Source organism: Taeniopygia guttata, chromosome 5 (assembly GCF_048771995.1).
Source record: "Taeniopygia guttata chromosome 5, bTaeGut7.mat, whole genome shotgun sequence".
NCBI lineage: Eukaryota > Metazoa > Chordata > Aves > Passeriformes > Estrildidae > Taeniopygia > Taeniopygia guttata.
The window spans coordinates 38,975,001-38,995,442 of NC_133030.1; the positions used below are offsets into that span (position 1 = coordinate 38,975,001).

The following is a 20,442-nucleotide window of genomic DNA, read 5'->3' on the forward strand; positions in this document are numbered from 1 at the left end:
ATGTTTATAGAGCCTTATATATAGCTTAATTAAAAAAAAAAAAAAAAAAAGCAACACCCACTCCCCCCTCCACCTTAATGCTTCCCATTCTCCAAAAAAGTTCCAACCTAATTCTGACTAGATGTAAAGCAGGGTTGTGGTTCACAGTCGAAATCTCTGATCCTCTGATCTGGCCTTGAATAACAGAATGGCTGAGGATGGAAAGGATCTTTTGCCCAATCCCTTTGGGTTGCACAAACAGTTAACTGGACCTGCTTGCCCAGCATCATGTCCTAGTGTTGACTCTCTCCTTGATGGATGCTCCACAACCTCTTTGTCCCAGTTCTCCATCACTCCTACAGTAAACAAAAAAAAAATCTTCCCTGATGTTCAGATGGAACCTCCTGTGTTTCAATTTCCCTGTCAACTGAAAAAAAAAGAGCAAAAAACAAACCAGCAAACCAAAAACTGGCTGACAAGTATGCTACACAAGCTTGGTACAGTGAATACTTATTTAGGACCTATTTAATCACAAGGGTGTTCAAATCCGCATCTTTCACTTCCCAGAAGAATACTATAACCACTTCAAAATAAAGGTTTTCTGGAGTGAGCTGTATTCTGCTACTTGTATAACTACTCAAGTAATAGCAATAACCAGTATTACTATTCCAGACTCATTTGGCCAAAGAAGTGTTTGGAAGAAAGAGCATAATTCTGAAGGCATGTGATAAGAGCACTCATCTGGGAAGGATTCTGATAGTTTTTGGAAGGATTGCTTATGCATTTTTGAATTACTCGTAATGCAACATGCTCTCACTGTCTCACTTTGTTTCATCCAATGAATCCTGATATTTTTCTTTAATAGGGCTGTTGTTTTAGCAGGAGGAGTTAAAGTCCCTCATTTTAGGAGTCAGTGGTAATCTTTGGAGCAGTGGAAGATGTGTTTGAGACTCCGCTGGCTGAGAGGCATTGAGAGACTTGTTCTCCCGTGTTGTTACTGAAGCCATGTAAATACAGGCATTTCTTCTAGCCTTGTATCACAAAGCAAAAAACAAACAAAAAACCCCAAAACAAAAAAATGGCACAGGGAGTTAAATCTGGGGATTCTGTCAGCTAGTGTGATGGTGTGCTGAAGATTTTGAAGCTTGAATTTTCTTTGATGTAGGCATTTCTGTATGACCCAAAGTGAAGGGTTTGTGTCTCTCAGGCACACACAACATAGAGGAAATTCTCCTAGATCCCTTGTACTAGCTGGCATGATTACCTGCAGGTAGCACTAGTGTTTCAAATCCCATTTTAAGATTCTTAAATTTCCTCGTATGGTTTATCAGGTTTCTACCTTAAATGAGTGAGGAACCAGGGCTGTGCAGACATGAAATTGTTTGCACTTGACACGCTGTAGGTGAAGTTTTATTGAGGAAGGTCCTCAGTTTCCACAATAGATAACTTTCCGTTTGCTCATAGAGCTTGTAGCTGGACAATACTGATTTTTTTCTCAAACCTGCAGTCTCAAATTAATGTTGAAACAATTTTAAAAACCAAGATTAGCTCAGAGCTATGTAGATGTTAATACTATAAAAATAATGATAACATAAAATAATTCTCTACTCAGTAGAATATTTATTTTTAAAAAATCACAGCTTAAAATTCTGCGTTTGAAAAACCTGTAAAATTTCTCAAATAATTTATCCTTACTTTAGTGAAATACCACTAAATTACAATGAAAAAAGGTATTAATTTGTAGAAGATACAAAAGCATCTAAAATGTGTTTTTATTCTAGAGAAGAGGGAGGAGAAAAAAGAAAATTGGTGGGTACTCTTTTGTGTGCAATTCCCAAGTATATTTTAAAAACAACATTGAATTTTTATAGCCAAATTATATTTTCTGCTAACGGGGAGCTGGGGAGGGATGAATAAGAGAATGATTGACAAATCTTTTAGGGCCTGATTTTACAAGATGCTGCGCACCTCCTGATTGCTGCCAATCACTTTCATTTTCTTTCAGTCGATCCGAGAACATATGGCATTATTCAGATGGTGCTGAGCACCTTCAATCACAGTCCTCATAATACCACAACATCCTCATTCTGTGCAAATGTGAGAATTGCTGTTGACATTTTAAATTGGAGGGTTATTTGGTCTTTGTCTGGACAAACTCCCAGCTGACATAAATGAATGTTCTGCCTGAAGAAGGATTGCAACAGTAAACAGTAAATAATCAATTGTATAAGCACTACGATATATATATATACAAACTATGTGAAATATCAATTTATAAAATTCCATACCTCTTCCACTTTTATTTGATGGGGAAAAAGCACCATTATTGTGGAGAATTGAAGTTTAGTTTACTCTCAGTGCAAATTTTGAAAAGTGGAAATTGTGGGTGTTATGTGCACAAGGCAGTTGATTTAAAGAGATAAGAAAGGCATTTAATTTAAAAATAAATTTTAATAAATCAATTTCAACATACTGATTTGTCCTGCATTACAGTTACCTGTAGAGATCCTCTAGTCATGTCTATCTGTTTTTGATGCCTCTACAGAATAACTGTCCAGCATCCTCTGCCCAACCAATCAGAATGTAGGAAAATCTACCGATATGACGGAATCTACTGTGAATCTACCTACCAGAAGTATGTTGAAATCTGTGTGAGTCTTGCCTCTAGCTCGTGCATTTAGTGCTCGTGCTCTCCTGCTATTCCGAAATTACACGTGTGTTGAAACTGTACACTTGTGTGCAAAACCTCTACAGCAGGGACAGAAGTATGTTGTTTAATTCTTTGGGATTGTGCTCTAAAAGCTAAAATCAAATAAAAAGCCCTAAGACTTTTCTAAATATCTTAGTTATGCTTCTGTACAGTGCAGTAAACAAGAGTGTACACGCTAGAAAATCTAGGCAAAATGTATTGCACAGGTGCTTCACATCTTAGGGATTTGAAAGGTGTGTTATGTATAAATTAGCTGTCACTTTTTTTCAGTCATGTAATGGAATGATGAGTTGTAATTTGCATAATCCTTTAAGAAGTCAAATTATACTGTCATGTAGCAGACTTAACATGCTAGCTAGGATTTCATAGCTTTGCAGCTAATTAGTATGTACCTTACAGGACAGTTAAATTGAAGTTGAGTCCTCTTTTCTTTGCAGTCATTTGCCTTTGTCCGTTGCCCTAACAGAGCTCGCTTTTGTGCGTAACTCAAGATCATTACTGGTTCTTCTGACAAAAATGCTATTGCTCTGGGCAGGCAAATGCAAAGGGCTTGACTTCTGTTAGTTCTGCAAACAGTGAAGTTTCTATTTTACTGCAACAAGGATTTAATTATCTATTTCAACATAGAATCGAAGAATATATATTTGACAGGTGTGTTGCAGATGATTTTGTATTAATATATTGCAAATGCATTATGAATTCTCTGTTATCTTGCTGGATTTTGAAACTGCATTCTGTCACTTAGTGTTTGCTTTTCATGCTCCAACTATATTCCTGTTTTGTATACCAGTGTTACCATTATTATCCTCTATATAACATTTTGTTTTCCAATAACCCCTTAAATTTTAAAAATTAGTTGTACTTTGCATTAAAAGAAAATGTTTCTTTAGGAAGGGCAGTTATACTCATTACGGTTTTTTAGATCATATTCTCTCATTCCCTCTTTTGATTCTATAACCTGCTGCTTGTTTCCTGAATCTTTTCTCTTAGTAATAGGTACAATCACATCAGTAAAAGCTGTTACTCAATGTAAATGAAGACTATAGTTTTGGTTTACAGAAATGAGAGGAAAAGAGAAATCTAGATTTATCAAAATAATTACAGCATCAGTGTAACTTGGTGAGCCAAAATGAAAATCTGACCTCTCTTGCTTGGCTTTTTTTTGTGAGTGGCTACTTTTGGTGTGAAATATGACTTATTCCTGATATACATGGACATAAATACTTTCTGAACTTTTTGAATTTTTCGTGGCTTTTCCCTTTTATCTCTCTAAATAATGGCAGTGTCCAGGGTAACTGAAGCAGTCTAAATCTAGTATGATTTTAAATGTCACCACAGAACTTAATTTCAGTGGTTTTGCTTCTCTTGTAAGTTCAGTAAGCATAAAAATATATTCATTTTTTTAAACGTATGAAACAGATTTGTTGTGCAATATTTATATCAGTTTTTAGAACAACTTCAAGATTTTGAAACTTTGTGGAAATAAGAAAACTTGGCACAGTTTGTCATGAGTATTAAATACGGTGATGGCTTCACTCTGAATGCTTCAATACAGCTGATTATCCTGATTTTGGTTTTTTTTTTTTAATTAGATATAATTTTTAGTTAGTATACTTAAAACCAGCTAGCTGTGCTGCCCAGAAACTGAAAAAATTGATGCTCCTATGCAATTGAAAATAAAAATTGGCAAAATAACTTTTTTTGGAAAAAAGAGTCAAAATCCAAAAATCAGACTGGCCGTGAAACAATGTTGATTTTGATATGTTTTGTCACTCCTGAAGGCTGAATTCTGAAGTATTATCCACCTTACTTGTAAAAAACATGAGTTATTTTGGGAAGCTAACAGCTAGATCTTTCTGGAGAAGATACAGAAATCTTTCTGAGTAGTGAAATTTTCTCTTGGCTCTTCTTCTGCACTGCTTAAGGTCTTTCAGGCATTCTTCCTCTCTTCTTCCCAATGGATGTTTTTGGTAATTTATTAGCATAGTAATTTATTTCTAAAAATATAACAAAAAGTTGCTGAAAACTGCTCACTAATCAAGCTATTTTTGTAACACTTTGAAAGCCTTTGCTCTAGTGTTTCAAGACATATGAACATTTGGTACTAGAAGTTCATGTGGGTCTCATGCTCAGTCTCCCCCCTGATTAGGTTGGGAAAGGAAGAATGGATCTAAAAATGCCACTAGCTGTTAACAGAAATGGCAGTCTTACTCCTTTCTCATGCAGGATAATTTTTGGACTGGGCACAAAGCAGAAAACTGCTTTATTCTGAAAGCTAAGGGAATTTTAAGGGCTTACCAGAGAGACCAGGACAGAACAGAGAATCGTGGATTTTGGAGCTTGACTTTTTTCCCTCTAGTAATTTTAAAATTAATAGAAGTGTTATGCAGAGAATCTATTCTGGACTTATACTTAAGCCTGTGCCTGCTAAAAGTATTTTGTGTAATGCTACTAAACTGTTTAAATTAAGATATTCTGATTCTTTCTGTAAAAATTTAAAAGGATCATACCATGACCTTCTATGCCAAAAATACTTTTCAGAAAACATTTGGTGAAGTAACATTTATAAACAAATTTCAGTGCTAATACATACTGTGTAAAAGTTCTTAAAAGTACAGATTAGTAAATACATTCTAGTACTACTGAAAAAAATTGCAGATAGATTTTGTGGCACAAGTTCTTGAGGAGCTGGACTAATGGTTGTTAGCTAATATAGAAAGGCAAAAATAGTAAATATTCTTTTACAGATGTCTCTAGATTCTTTATGGTATTCTTGCAACAGTCTCACAGCTGCTGCTGGATCCCTCTCTTGGAATAGAATGGAATATACAGTTCCAAAAGACTGGCAAAAGGCAACAGGTTCCTCCCCTCCTACACTGTCCCCCACCTTGCTTGCCATGGGCCAGTGAGTTTAGGTCATTAAACATGTAAATATGCTCTTTAAAAAGATCTAAAGTAAGCTTCAAAATCACTACAAATAATTTCTATGTTCACAAGTGGTGGGGACTTGTCTCAAGCTAGGGAGGTAAAACCAGAGGCCTGTCAGTTACTGGCCTGGAATACAGCTGTCCATCAACTCCTGAAAATTTCTCATTTTCTTTTCCAGTCACCCCAGCTGTAGCAAGGTATGTCTAGGCTCTTCTTTTGTGGTGTCAAACAAAACTGACAACAAAAAGAGCTATTTCTTGTTCAGTTCTAACTACTTCACTATAACCAAACTGCCAAGGTTTTTCCTGCTGCCCAGATTGAAAAATCTTTCTCCTACTTGCTCAGACAACCCTGACTTGCACTCTTCCTCACCTTTATGGAGTGTCAAGCAGTGAACAAAGCTGAGGTACTTGCCCATGCTCTCATTTTATTTGTTGCTAAATTACAAAGAATACTGGCATGTCAAAAAAGAGCAGTTTTGCTTGTCTGCAGGGGACCTGTTGAGTACAAGCAGAGGATATCTCAGGATTGTTTTGTTCTCAGCCTGGAAGCCACTTCAAAAATGACCCTTCCGGGTATCACTTCGGTGGCTGTTGTGTGTCATCTCCCAAGCAAGGGTGGAAGAATAATCTCTGCCTTACGTTGTCCTGTCCATATTAAGGAGACTTAAAGGTCAGGTCTCTCTTCAGGAATAAAGAGAACAGGGAAGAGTTCTATGGTAAGCTATTTCTTCTGAAATCAAGAGCATGGAATAAATATGTAAGGAAAACACCTAGTTCATTTAAATCCCATAAATACATCTATGGTCTTACTAGTCTTTTTATTTCTCATCAAGTTAGTGAAATGAGCGTAGAAAGAAGGCTCAGTGATTTCAGTCTACGGGCAGCAACCTGTCCTGGAATGTGTAGCTTCGTTACATACAAATTTTCATCCTGAGCCTGTAAATGCTCAAAGCATCCAAACTTGATAGACCAAAGTAAGCTCCTGTCAGACTCCATGTTGAATCAAACGCATAAGTATTTCTACAAATGAGAAAAGGAAGTGCAAGCCTAAGTTATTCCATTCAGCCTCCAAAGTCTTGAATTCAGATTTATATATTTATCAGATTGATAAAATCAGGATTGGTTTGCATACATGAGAAATCTAATGGCCACCCTAGTCAACAAGTGAGAATATAAATCTTTTAACAGGCTTTCCTGGGGTTCCTAGGTGAGGGAATCCAACCAGCTGCAGAACGTGGGAAGATGGGTGCTTGAAGTGGTCTGCAGTGTCTGTCATTGCCTTAATGTGGACAAAGCTGTAAAAACCCCTGCAGGAGTTGTTCCAAATGGAGAGTTGTGTCTTTGCCAAAGTGGGTTAGAACCCCCAGCTGGCCCCTTGCAGCTGGGCCTGCTGGTTTCAGATCAGTGCAGTCATTTTAGCAGCATAGAAAAGGTGATAGTGGCTGAGCAGTTGCTATTTTTCTCCATCCTGTTTCTTAGTTGTGGTGTGGCACATAAATTGCCTTAGAAAGATGCAAGGCATTTCAGAATTTTTGTATATTCTGGCTCATCTGATGCTGGATAGCTAAGGAAAAGATACAATAGTATTAAACAATTATTTTAGCTCCAGGAAAAACATGTAACATGTAAGACAACAGGACTATTATTCAGGCTAATTCTGTAGGGTGCATGAGTATTTTTTCCAACAATGGCTTCAGGATCCCATATTTAGGAGTTAACTTGAGAGAGAACAACTGAAGAAGCTGCTATTTAGTTTGCTCTGCTCTAGTAAAACAGGAAGGAGAGACCACATCTTCCACAGCAGATTTCACTTTTCAGCAATGTTCCATCACTTCACAGCTTGATTTTACTTCTCACAATGTGAATGTAATAGGTGTATTTGAAGAAGATTCTAGGTATCTCCTCTTGATTAATTTAACCTCTCAGAAAATATTTAAAGCTTGTAACCCAATTCATTCTCTATCAGCAAAAGGCAGAGAAACCGCTGCTATACTCATGTGACAGGCTTTTAACATAAGTCAACTGATCCTTACAGCCTCAGTGTGAGGCTGTCTGAAAAAACTTTATCCCTGTTACCACTGCCTATGTTTGCTCTTGCCTTTCTGTAGCATTGAGCATATCTGTGGGTTCTCTGTTCTGAGGTGCTCTGGATGTCTTTCGCACCAGAAGAAATTAACCAAATTTAAAACACATTCAAAAGTAAGCCAACGTCTCCCTTACATGTAAGACATGACTGGGCTTTCACTGGCTAAGAAATGAGATTAGCTGTGGTACTTTAAAATGATTAATGATCACTGGCTAGTATTAAGTTGAACCTCTAATCCTTGGCTGACTGGAGCATTTGAGAGAACAACACTCAAAAATTATCATCTTTTAGTAACAGAAATTGTCATATTTGATTATGATGCAGTTAGATGTAGCACTGGTTCTAAAGTTTAACTTTGAGATGATTGGGATATAGCCTGAATAGACAATAGGTGTGATGCATACATGTTACCTGAAAATTTTCTTCCACCGAAGAGTATAGGACCATATTTAGGTTTACAAAATGCTGTTCAGTCTATAGTTCAATACACATTTGATTTTTGATTTGCAATATCAAATTATAGTATATATTCTGAGCCAAATTCTGAAGTGAATTTGGTATTGGTCAATTAATGAATTAGGCAATTAACTTCATTAAACTGTCTGGGTCTTTACGTCCTGTAACCACACCCTTTCAATACTATATTAGTCACAGCTGGCTAATTCCCTGTTGAGACAGGTTTTTTGATATTGTACTGAAATGGCTTTTACACTTTCTCATTTCAGGGGTCTTTTTTATGTTGTTTGTTTCATGGGTTCTTTTTTTTGGAGTTTTTTTATGCTGTGGTTTTGTAGTGCTTTGTTTTGGTTTTCCTTTCAGAAGTCATATGACTGGTTTTAGAAATGGAAAGATCAATTCAAATTATCTGTGACTGAGCTATTCTGCGTATTCAGCAAGGTTTCACTTTTCCCATGCTCTTTCAGTAACTTGCTGCTTTGCACAAATACAGAAGCATTAATACCAAGTATATTCAAAATATGACTTGGGAAAGGAGAGAGACGTTAATTAGGCTTATTAACAGCTTAAATAATCATTCCATAACTTGGGAAATTATTCTTCCACAAATATAAGGAACTAGCTAAATACCTGCTGTAAAGCTCAAATAAGTGGCAGGAGTTGTGGTAACAAAGCTGTCCTGGGCCATTTTAAGTATGCTTTTGAATGATAGAGTTCAAACTTTGTCTTCATCTGCTTTAAAACAACAATATAAGATGACTATGAGTCATCTGCTTCATTTTAGAAGGAAAATGTTGATTATAAAAACTTCAGATGAATGAAAATTCCGCTTCTCTTTAGATGAACATAACTTACTATTTGTTAAGTATTGTTACCTTTTCTGACAGAATTTTTCTAATTTTATGTAGCAGAAATGTGCAAAATCCAGGATTAAGAAGCTGAAAAGTTCTCCTTTAATATTCATTATACTTCTCATCTCCTCCCACTTCTCCATTTAAATATCTGTACACAGTAAGCCAGTAATCATTCATCCTCCTCTTTGACATGGGTTTCTCATTTTTAGCAAGGCAAGTTTTCCAGAATTTGAATGCTTCTTGTAGCTGGTTAAGGCTTTCTAATTGGAATACTAGTATAGTCCTTTAGTTGTTCCTGTGGGAATGCTTGGGGATCACAGATATAAACTAGTACCGTGTTGTTACATGCTGTTTGAAACAGACAGATTCTCTGCCTCAACATTGATAGTGATTTATATAATCCTTTCCTATTAGATACTCTGTGTTTACTCCCTTGTACATCAAAGGATTTTTTTTGCTGCTCTAGCCAGGGTATTGCACTGTAGGCTAATATTAATTTGGTTATCCACCATCATCCATATGCCTCTTTCTAGCATATTATATTGTCTTTGTTTGGAATGTGTGCTCTTAGTTATGAGATAGACAGCTTTGTGCTCAGCTGTGTTAAAACACATCTTATTCAGGTGAGCCCAGGCTGCCATGCAATCTGTGGAACTGACAACTCCCCGGTATTTACCATTTTATTATCTTTTGTGTCATCTGCAAATTTTACTGGGAAGGATTTCATGTTTTCTTTCATATCACTGATTTATTCTCCAGCACAGGTGCTCCGTAGGGAATAAAGGGCTCATGGAGTTCTTTCCCTGCACGGAGTACTTGGGGTAGATCTAATCCATATATCAGAGCTGCTGGTCATAATGTCTGGGAGCAGATTAGGGCTGCCGGCACTGATGAGTTGCAACCAGGCAGGGGCAGTGAGTCATGAGCACACTCTTCACTTGCAGCAGTATGAGATGGCTGCAGCCTTCTTTCAAGTAATGTGAGGCTTGTTTCGCATAGTGATGTTGTTGGAATAGAGAGACAATTCTCCTTTGAAAATTTGTGCGTTTGTTTGTAGTGATGGCTACTAGTGAATTGACTATTTTTTTTTTTGAAAGCTGTTTCTGGAAACAAAGCTACATTATTTGCAAATGGTTATCAAATTTAGTGTTTATCTAAAAAGAAGAACAAATAGGTGGTTTTAGGTGGAAACCCTAAAATCTTTCATATTAGTTGTCTTCCTTAAATAAATTATTTTAAATTTCTTTTCCAAATGGTGCTTTTATTTAGAACTACATTTCTACTCTTTCAGATGAATAGGAGATTAAATGATGAAATTATCATGCATAAGGCTTTATTGAAAAAAAATTCAGACTTTACTAAAAATGAACCTTTCCGTTAATATTTTGTTCCTCATTTTTTTTCCACCTCCCAGAACGGGAACCTCAAAATCATGTACTAAATATTGATTTTTTTTTTTTTTTAATTTGGCTACTTAGAAACCCTTCATAGTGCTGTATCTTGCCTAATTTTAAGGCTAAATTGTTGTTTAACAATCAATGAGTTCTTCTACCTGGCGATAAGATTTTATGATGCAAAAGTGGTGCAGCTCTTGTTTCACATCCAGATAGAGCCATATCACTAAGCTTTGAACTTTTATATAAGGAAACTGTTATCATAAACATGCTAAAATTCCATTATGATAGTGATACCTATAGTGAGTTTAAAGTATTTAAGACTGATTTATTGTCCCTTTAAGAAATATAGTGCTCCAGTTAAAACATGTGAATATTTAACAAAATATTTGCATTGTGTGAAACTGGTATACAGAAAACGAGACCTGTATTGTATTCTGCAAAATTTTATTTTTGTTTCTGTACAGATATTGTCAGGTGTTTGATCATGAAAGTTCCATGTTCACACTCATGTGCACATATACATATATACACACAGAGAGAACAAACACTTTTGAAAAGAAATAAAATTTAATAATTTTAAGGAAAGAGACAAAAACATAAAGTATAGTTCTACCTGAGTGCAATAGGAAGGTGAATATTTTTGATTATTTTAGGTATGAAGTGATTCTCTATTGTTGTCCCAAAAACTAACCAAAAAACACCCAACCCCAAAGCAAAAAATAACAAGAAAACCACTGCACCATATGACCTAAAAATTATATAATTAATATTTTCCCTTAATTTCTGGCAAATAGGGAATAAATTTCTCATGGATACCAAACAAAAAATTTGGTCAACAAGAAGGAAAGACATAGTCTGTCACACTTCAAATTTTCTGCACATTGAGCAACAGGAGACCCATGAAAGGAGATACCTTTGCCTCTTATAGTTGCATTGAACTTCATCTTATGGTTTCATAAGCAATGTTGGGTCTGTGCCATCTCTGAGATTACAGACTGTGATGCAGAGTAGTTTAAGATGCTGTATCATGTACCATTTAATCAGGCTGCACTACTTAGAGTATGTGTTGTGTTCTGGGAATAATTTGCGTGTAGTCTTTCCAGCTGCATCTATATAAAAGGTGAAATTCCCCTACCTCCACACAAAAGTCAGCTAAATGGACTGTGGGGAATGGAGCAGCAGTTGAACGAATTAATTTCATGTAGCTGTCCATAGCTAGCTGTGACACTGCAGTGTGTTTCCTCCACAGCTGACTCACAGCCAGGATCTGTACACATCTTTGTGCAGGTCTTGTGCTGCTGAATTTCAATACATTGATCAATTATCACTTTGCCTAGAAGTGTCCTGTACAGTTTTCCACCCTCTTGCTAAATTCCAGTGACTCATTTACTGCCTGGGGCAGTAGTCATGCAAGCCTTGTGACTGCATTGGACTTCAGTAATTATGGTTATTACCTTTGATACCTCTAAGATCATTGCTGTGTTAGGAGAGGCTGCTGTCTCTGTCCCCTTATACATGTCCTTTTATGTAAGCCACTACATCATGGCAATTCTCAGTGAGGTTCAGGCACAGGGAGAGAGCACAAAGGTTTTCAAGCTGTAAAAGACTTTGTGTAACAAGTCAAACTGCAAGGTGCAATGAGTTTGGCAGCCTGGTAGTCCTGGGACTGTCTGGAAGCATCACGGGGTTGCAGACACTCTCTGCACTGAGCTGTACACTGGGCAGTCTGTCAGCTGTAACAGTGACCAGTACTGATCAATGGATTGGTTGTAACTTGCTTTGGTATAGCATGTACTACTGCTTTGTCTACCAGTGCTTTCTTTGCATCAAGAATGCTGCTGTGCTCTACATTTTGAGCTAGATGTTATACTAAAAAGGGCATTCATATTTTGCTAACTTGGCAGCTTGAATGGGTTTTGTTATTTAGTAGGTACAGAGGGAAATACTGAACTAAGATTAAGAGCAGAATACAAGCTGAGTCTATAGTATATTTTAGTATGGCTTGATCAATTGGAGCTATCTATATGATATAGTATCCCACTTGGACAAAGATCCACCAGCAGAAACCTCTACACATATACTATTTTACTTGCAAAAATGTTCTTTTACTGATATTGCTTGTTTTGCTAAAAAATGATGACTTTCCTGTATGAGACTAAAGCTGATCTTTGCTGATATAGCTGATTACATGCTTAGTGCTTTGCCACAGTGGTGTACTAAGATTGCTCTATTGGCAAAATGTTCCTAATGCCAACCTCATCTGATTTTAGTAATTCACTATTCTTGATTTCAGAGCTCAACAAAATAATACTCCTATTGTAGAATTTGAAGGGACATTAGTTGCTCCTTGACTCTGTAGTGAATAATCATTGGGATAAAGAGACTCAAGAGCTGTGCTGCATTTAAAAATCAATCCTATTTTTCATAATATAATTAAATTTTTTGTCATTTCAGATATTCTTGTAGACTTGCAATAAGGGTGAGACACCTAATCTTCTGAGTTGCTTGCAATATCTGACATATTGTACTTATTTCAGTTTTGGTCTCCATAGAATCCTGCTGATGGTGTGATTTGCCTGATTGTGACAGTGCTCAATCTCACATGGTTGATCTTGCCTTGAAATCAAATGATGTAAACAAAAACTATCCAAATGTATTCTGATCTTTTTCAGCCCCCCCAAAATCTCTCAACCAATATTGCGAAGAAAAGCCTGGCAATCAGAATCTAGTCAGGCACAGTGCCTCGCTGTGTGCTTCGGGCAACACCTAGACCTGATGCGTAAGGGAGCATTTTATGGTTATCATAGCAGGAGGCCTTCTTGCTTCCTGGGGCAGCAGCTTTTAGAGCTGCTGCATTGCTGCTTGATTACTGGTGATGGTTGTGTTACATGCTGGACCCAGCGTGACTGAGACAGTTCTGATTCATATCACCCTGGGGAGCATCAGGCATGTATTCAGACCATGCATCAGCATCAGTGGTGACTGTGGCATTGAAATTGCTGGAAAAGGCATGGAATCAGATAATCATCCATAAAGGAGTACTACTGAATGGCTGTGAAGTTCACAGCTGGTAGATTGGTATCTTATGGGATCGTGGTACTGTGTAATAGGTAAAAGCTCTTAAGTTTACTAAACAGCTTAAGGTAACTTCATTAGGTAGGGATTTTTCTATTGTTGATGTTGGCTTATTTTTACCTCACCTCTTCACAAAGTGCATTTGAAAGTTATAAAAAAAAATAAAAATTGTGTGATGTCAAAAGAAGAGCTAATCAACTGTTCCAGGTCTAGGTTGTATTTTGAAGGTTAGACTGAAATCTAATTGTTGACATTATCACTAATGGAATGAAATACATTCCAAAATGTAGGAAATCACATTAGCTTTTCTGAATTTGCTACACTCCAAATTTTTCAGTTTCTCTCGCTCAGATATTTTGATGCATTCCTGCAGCAATACCTATTTCACAAGCATAAAACTAGTCCAAGCAATGAACTATTCATCCTTCCCCCTAGTTTACACCAGATACAATCTATTTTAAGTTGAAACCAAGGGATACATTGTCTGCCTTAATTTGAGGGGGACTCTGCTCTTAGAATCTTTTAAGAATTCACAAAAAGGGGGCTCAAATATCATGTTGTAAAGATGTTTAGAGAATTTTTATATGAGAATTGACTGACTCTTTAATGGATTGGCTTTTATTAGACTAAGCCCCCTTTTTCTCAGGAACAGTTTGGGGAGATTGTGACCTTCTCTGAGCTTACAGGCTTGTAGAGCCTCCAGAGCTGTGTGCTTTTCAAAGGATAGTTAGCAGTGGCCAAACAGATCCTGCAAATATCTGTATGGGGACTTGGTGGCACAGCAGCCAAGTTCCAAGTCAGAGTTTTGGTTTTTTTTTTTTTTGTTTGTTTGTTTTTTTGTTTTTTTTTTTTTACTTGCTGCTAGAGAACACCACAGTCCTGATGTGTGTGGTCTCACTCCTGAATACTGATGAACGCTCTATCCATGTGCTGCTGGGGTGTTGGCAATAAGCTGGAGTGTGGCAGAAAATGCTGTTCAGTGTCAGGCCTGCAGAGGGGAAGTAGGGCTTTATAAGGGCTCCTCTGCTCTAAGGGTTGATGCTCTGCATGTTCCAAGTGCACTTGCAGTAAATGTAAGACTTAGCTCTTTACAGATACATATTTGATAAGGTATTGGTGATTTGGTGAATTACAATAAAATTTATTTTGGTGTTAGCTTTTAGATGAATAGTGTTTTAATTTTTCCCATGTTCTTATCTAAGACTAGTTTGTAAATCTTAGATAAGTGCTTACTGACGGTTATTGTGTCTCCTGTTTGTACCCACAATACGATATTTATGACTTTGTACTTTGACTTGCTTTATGACTCTTATGTGTAGGTATTTTTGATTGACAAACAACTAAATTCAGTTTGGATGACCAAATCCAATGTTTGCAAATATCAGCCCTCTATTGCTATGTTTAAAGAAAATTTTACATCTTCATTAGAATGAAAAACATAGTTTGAGTTTATACAGGTGTTGCATATTACATGAAGGTAGCAAGATGACATTAAGAACAGAAATTTATTTTATTTTAGGCTAAATGCAGTAGTAACTATAAACTAGAATAAATTATTTCCTTCCCCCCTTTATGTGTTGATACTGCAATTCTCCCCGCCACAAACCTACATGATTAAATATTCATTGCAATCCCCATCGTTTCCTCTACCACTGCTTGTACTCCCTGTTTCTTAACCTCCAGCCCCAGAAATATGGCCACATTCTTTGCTGGGGCAAGGACAACCCTCTGTAGAGCTTTAGGGAGTGCTTGGATGGGTCGATCAGTGCCTGATAGTGGTTTTAATGTACAAGCCAACAATGTTTCCCCTGGCTTGAGGCTTCTGTTTGGGAGACCACAGTGTGCATTCCAGATTACACTGCAAACAGTTTCTGCCAGGCAAAACCAGGTAAGTATAATGAAGCAGGAAGGTAATTGGGGAGCTGTTCAACATAACTTGCTTATGCAAGGGACCCAAAAATATTAATTAAAACATAAATACTGGTGTTACAATGTTTGTTATATAGTAGTGAAAAATCCTCTCAATAAACATATGAAAATTTAGATCAGAGTTGTAATTTTTCACCACACTGATGAAAAAAATATTGTGGTAGAATGAACTATCATGCTATTGCTTACAGATCTTTTTGGGCAAGTGGTGTTTCAATGGTGTATCTGAAAGCAGATTTAGAATGTGAAAATCATGCTGTTTTTTTATCCTTGTTCTAGTCAGATGAAAAATATGCCCTTGATTTGTATATGTATGACACAATTTTCTCAAAATATGTTCTGCTGTGTGATATCGATTTTTCTAAGTGTGCAGTGTGTGTTTTTTCTCTGAGCCTTTTTTTAACCCCTTTCACCATATACCCACCGTCTTTCAAGAACAGCAAGAAAAAAGTCTGAATACCTTGAAAAATTTTCTTTTTTTCGGTCATTTAAAGTCTTCTATGTCCTTAAACCCCAACAATCTGCTTTCTCTCTCAGTAATATTTCTTGAAAATGAAAAGCGCTGTCACACTTCCACTTTTTAGTTCCTACCAGAATAATTGGGTGACTTTTCCAGAAATTCTTGTTTCAAATTGTCAGTGGAAGATTTGATTTAGTACAAATTCAATAAGATCCATCTTCCTTGAGATGAGTAGGTCTTTAGTAGATAGTTAAAGGTAATAGCAGCTGCTATTTCAGTTGCCATAAGGCCTCTTATTTGCCTTGTGCCTTGCATAGTCACTAATTCCTGAGTGCATAAAATCCTAACTAGTTGGAACAGTAGCATTTTATCTATTCTGCCAACTCTCTCTTTTCCTAGCTATTTGTCATAATACAGTTAAAATAAGGCTGTATAAAATATATGTAGCATGTTCGTCAAAGAATATTTGTGATGGAAGGCAGTTCAATGTTTGCAGTTCAGAAATTCGGTGTAAATAACCAGGTGTTTAGGATGAGTTCTGTCTGGATATGTGGGTGGATCACCATTTGAGTCTGTAGCTTGCACTGCTTAGCTAATTCTGTCTGCAGACATGTATGAGTTTGTCGTGTACATGTATATTTATTCAGGGACACATAAACATGTGTGACAGAAAAGTTAAATCATTCCTATTTGATTCATAGCTTGCCTATATGAAGAGAGCTCAAGTGTAGAAAAAAGGACACCTGTTAATTCCAATTCTTTAAAACTGAATCCAAGCCAGGGACTCTAGCTTGAATTTGAGAGGGTTGAATGGGTAACATGCTTTCTGAGACAAATGAAACTTGTGCAAGGTACAGGGGCAGGGTTCCTGGTTAGCTGCAAGCCAGCTGAAATAGAAGAAATGTGGCTGAAAAGAATAGCACAGTCAGTGGCTGATTGTTATGTTGGTAAGAGGACAGAGGCAGGTATGGACACTCCTGTGGTCCTTAAAGGGTACTGCTTGATGCTCAGGCAATTCTCATGGGTGATGGGAAGCTTAAGAACTGCATTGTCCATAGCCTTGTGTGCTGGGAAAGTAAAGGGTACTTTGGAACACATGGAAAAATCTGTATATCTTTTGCTTCAACTTCTGCTTATTTCTTCCTGAAAAGGGTGAGGTCAAAACTGCGGGGGTTTATGTTCTTTGCTTCTGCTCCTGACAGCAAGGGTGGTATTGTCTTACAGGAATAAAATAATATGTTGCGGAGGGGGAACCGGGAAGGTCCATGCCTAGTCATTGTGCCAGTAAAATCACAAAAGAAAATAGTATCGTTTTCTCAGACTAGAGGAGGCTTAAAAGCTTGTGGATGTGAAACCCAAACACAATACCTAGATGAGTGGAAAGGAATCTTCCATGGCTACAATGGTGTTATGGCTCAGATGAACAATATTTTGTATGCCGGCATACAGTTAAGATTTTAGACTGGTCAGATATACTGACGATGTGCTGACTGCAGTTGTAACATTTCTGGAAAACAAAACAAGGCCTGTGAGTTCCATATCCATCTAGAAATCACTATGGAGAGATTTTACTGCTCAATGCAAGTAGCTAATTGTATTCTCAGTTGCAGAGTCAATCAGAACACAGCAGAGGAGCGCTTAGTTAAAACACTTCAGTGCCCTTTCCCTAACAATAAGTGAAACACTCTTTTTTGTGGCTTACCTGGGTTTTTGAGATTTTTGCTGTGGGGTTTTCTGGAGTTTTTTTGGATGAGGAAAGGTTTCCTCATGTAGTGCAGTCTTTTTCTTCCCTGGACAGAAAACATGTACATGTTTTGATGGTAAAAATATTCAAATCTGATCCAAGACTATCACTTGTTATTGGTCAGTTTTAAATACTCAGCTTACCTATGTTTACTGCTGAATGGTTGTGGCTGGTTTTTGATTCAATATACCACGATTTTGATAAAACGTCATTGTCTGGTTAGTGGCTTAAATCAGTTTATGATCTAAAACCAGAATATTTGATTGATTTAAAATTTGAAATATCAGAAACACAGAGGCAGGGAAATCAGTATTTTTGTGACTTCAAAATTCGGGTCCTAGATATATTATGGTATACTGGAAAATGTATAGAGTTGTCAGATCTAGACAATGGATTTGCTTGTTTTTCACTCAAGCATTTAGAAAAGGATGATGGAATATTCTTCTATTTTTAAAATTTTTAATTAATTTAATTAAAATAATTGAAAACATGTAGTATCCTGCTTATTAACATATCATTTGTGTTCTTTCATCTTAGAAGCATGTCCTGACTGTGCTTTCATTTGCCCATGTTATGTCAGAGGCCCACAGCAGACCTGCTGATGGTAGATGCAGAGTGTCTGATCCTCCTCAGGAGGCTGGGGCTGACAAACAGTTTTCTTGCAGGAGTTGTGCTGTGGGGGAGGAGCTTTGTCACCAGGTGAAGGAGCTACAGTGAAGACGTGAACAGGTTACACAGTACTTGAGTGACGAAATGAGAGGGACTGATTATTTTCAGAGCTGCTACAGTCTTAGGACTCTCAGGAGCCTTGAACCTGCATTGTGGTGGAGAGGCAGATGGGCTCAGAACCCTGCAGGGTAATCAGTCCAAGGACCTTTAGCCAAGGCACTGTTAAAGGTGAAGGCTGGAAGCAGGTCACTGCATGCACCAGGAAGAAGGTTCCTCCTCCTCAGAATTTGACAAGTAGGACTGGTAGCTTCTACAGCAGGTGTGAGGATCTGAGGCCAGAAGGCCAGACAACTAATGAGGTGGGAGAAGTATTTTTGGGATTGTGAGACCTCCTAAAACAACGCTACCTGTACCTGGAAACAAGACTTTTCTGTTAGCAGGAAAAGAAGCGTAGTTGTAATAGGAAACCCCTTTCTAAGGGGAATGGGGCATCCAATATGCAGACCATACCTACCTCACAGGGAGTTCTGTCGTCTCCCAGTGGATCTGAGAAGAGATATTACTGGAAAACTCTCCAGTCTAGTAAGGCCTCCTGAATACTATCTGTTATTGATAGTTCCAACTGGCAGTGACAAAATGACAAAGAGAAATCTGAGGGCAATCAGAAACTTTCAGGCCCTGGGACAACTGGTAGAGGAACAGGAGCACAGGTAGTGATTTCATTAGTTCTTCCAGTAACCCTGAATATTATCATAAGGAATAGACAGATCTTTCAGGTCAGTGGATAGCTCTCAGGTTGCTGTCAGCAGAAAAATTTTGGTTTTGTTGATAATGGGAGGATCTACTCAATACCTGGTCTACTGCCATCTGATGGGATGCACCTATCCCAGAGGGGAAAAGGAGCTCTAGCACAGGAGTTAGTGTGGCTCATTTTAATCTAGTTCGGAAAGGGAAAAAACCAGGCTCTCCAGTGATGAATGATGGGATGGTGGAGGATATGAGCAACCTGGGATGGGGCAACCCCGGATGTGTGAACAGACTGGGAAATGAGATGCTGGAAAGCAGCAGTGTGGAAAGGGATCTGGGGGTCCTGGCTGACAGAATATTGAATCTGAGCCAGCAGTGCCCTGGCAGCCAGGAGGTCCAACCCTGTCCTGGGGTGCATCAGGCACAGGATCACCAGCCAGGCAAGGGAGGGGATTGTCCCACTCTGCTCTGCACTGGGATGGCCTCATGTTGAGTTCTGGGGGGCAGTTTTAGGAGCCACAAAATAAGAAAGATATAAGCTACTGGAGAGTGTCCAAAGGAGGGCAATATAGATGGTGATGGGCCTTGAGGGGAAACCATATGAGGAATGACTGAGTTCACTTGGTCTGTGCACTTGAAGGAGACTGAGAGAAGGCCTCATTTCAGTCAACAGCTTCCTCATGAGGGGAAGAGGAGTGGCAGGCACTGATCTTTTCTCTGTGATGATGAGTGACAAGACCCAAGGGAATGATCTGAAGCTGTGTCAGGGAAGATTTAAGTTGGATATTAGGAAAAGATTTTTCACCCAGAGCTGGGCACTGGAACAGGCTCCCCGGAAAAGTGATCACAGCACCAAGTGTGATAAAGTTCAAGGAGTATTTGGACAGCAGTCTTGGGCACTTGGTGTGATGCTTGGGGATGGTCCATGTGGTCATGTGGGTCTGTTCCAACTCAGCATATTCTGTGATTGTATTATTGTGTGATTGTATTATTGTTCTATTTCATCACTGTGGCACAGCTAGGGGTCTTTTTCCTTCTGTAAGCCTCCTGCAGTCTCTCTGGCCCCACTGTCAATCATCAGCTGGATGCTGAGACAAATTTTTTATGGCACCTTCTGTCAGTAAAGGGAAAATGTTTTAAAAAACACAGCCTAATAGTGGAATATCAGCCTGCAGGGTGGCCTGCTTAAACAGGAGAATTAACTTGGTCAGGTTTGTTTTTTTTTTTCCCAATGTAGTTTTTTTCCTAGTTTTTAAAAAAAATTATTTGGGGTATAGGCCAAAAAATAAAATTAGACTTAGTTGGCAAGGACTCCTAATGGACTAGCTTGCTAAAATTCTTAAGCATCCTCATGATAGTTTGTCTTCACTTTTCTGGTCTCTGTAACATGGGAATTCTCAGTGCAT

At 37.9% G+C, this 20,442-nt stretch overlaps 1 protein-coding gene across 11 annotated transcripts in view; it reads left to right on the top strand.

Moving 5' to 3' along the window:
* NPAS3 (neuronal PAS domain protein 3) overlaps nt 1-20,442 on the top strand; it is a 592,726-nt gene that overhangs the window by 82,198 nt on the left and 490,086 nt on the right. For 6 of the 11 annotated variants that reach the window (XM_032748493.3, XM_072930745.1, XM_041716413.2 and 3 more), the window contains one exon: nt 2,525-2,614. The exons of 3 other annotated variants lie outside the window; for them this stretch is intronic. In XM_032748493.3, the coding sequence (XP_032604384.1) occupies nt 2,525-2,614 (90 nt within the window). Of the gene's footprint in view, nt 1-2,524; nt 2,631-20,442 lie in introns of all 11 variants that reach the window. 2 more of the 11 variants (XM_072930747.1, XM_072930748.1) reach the window with 1 other exon arrangement.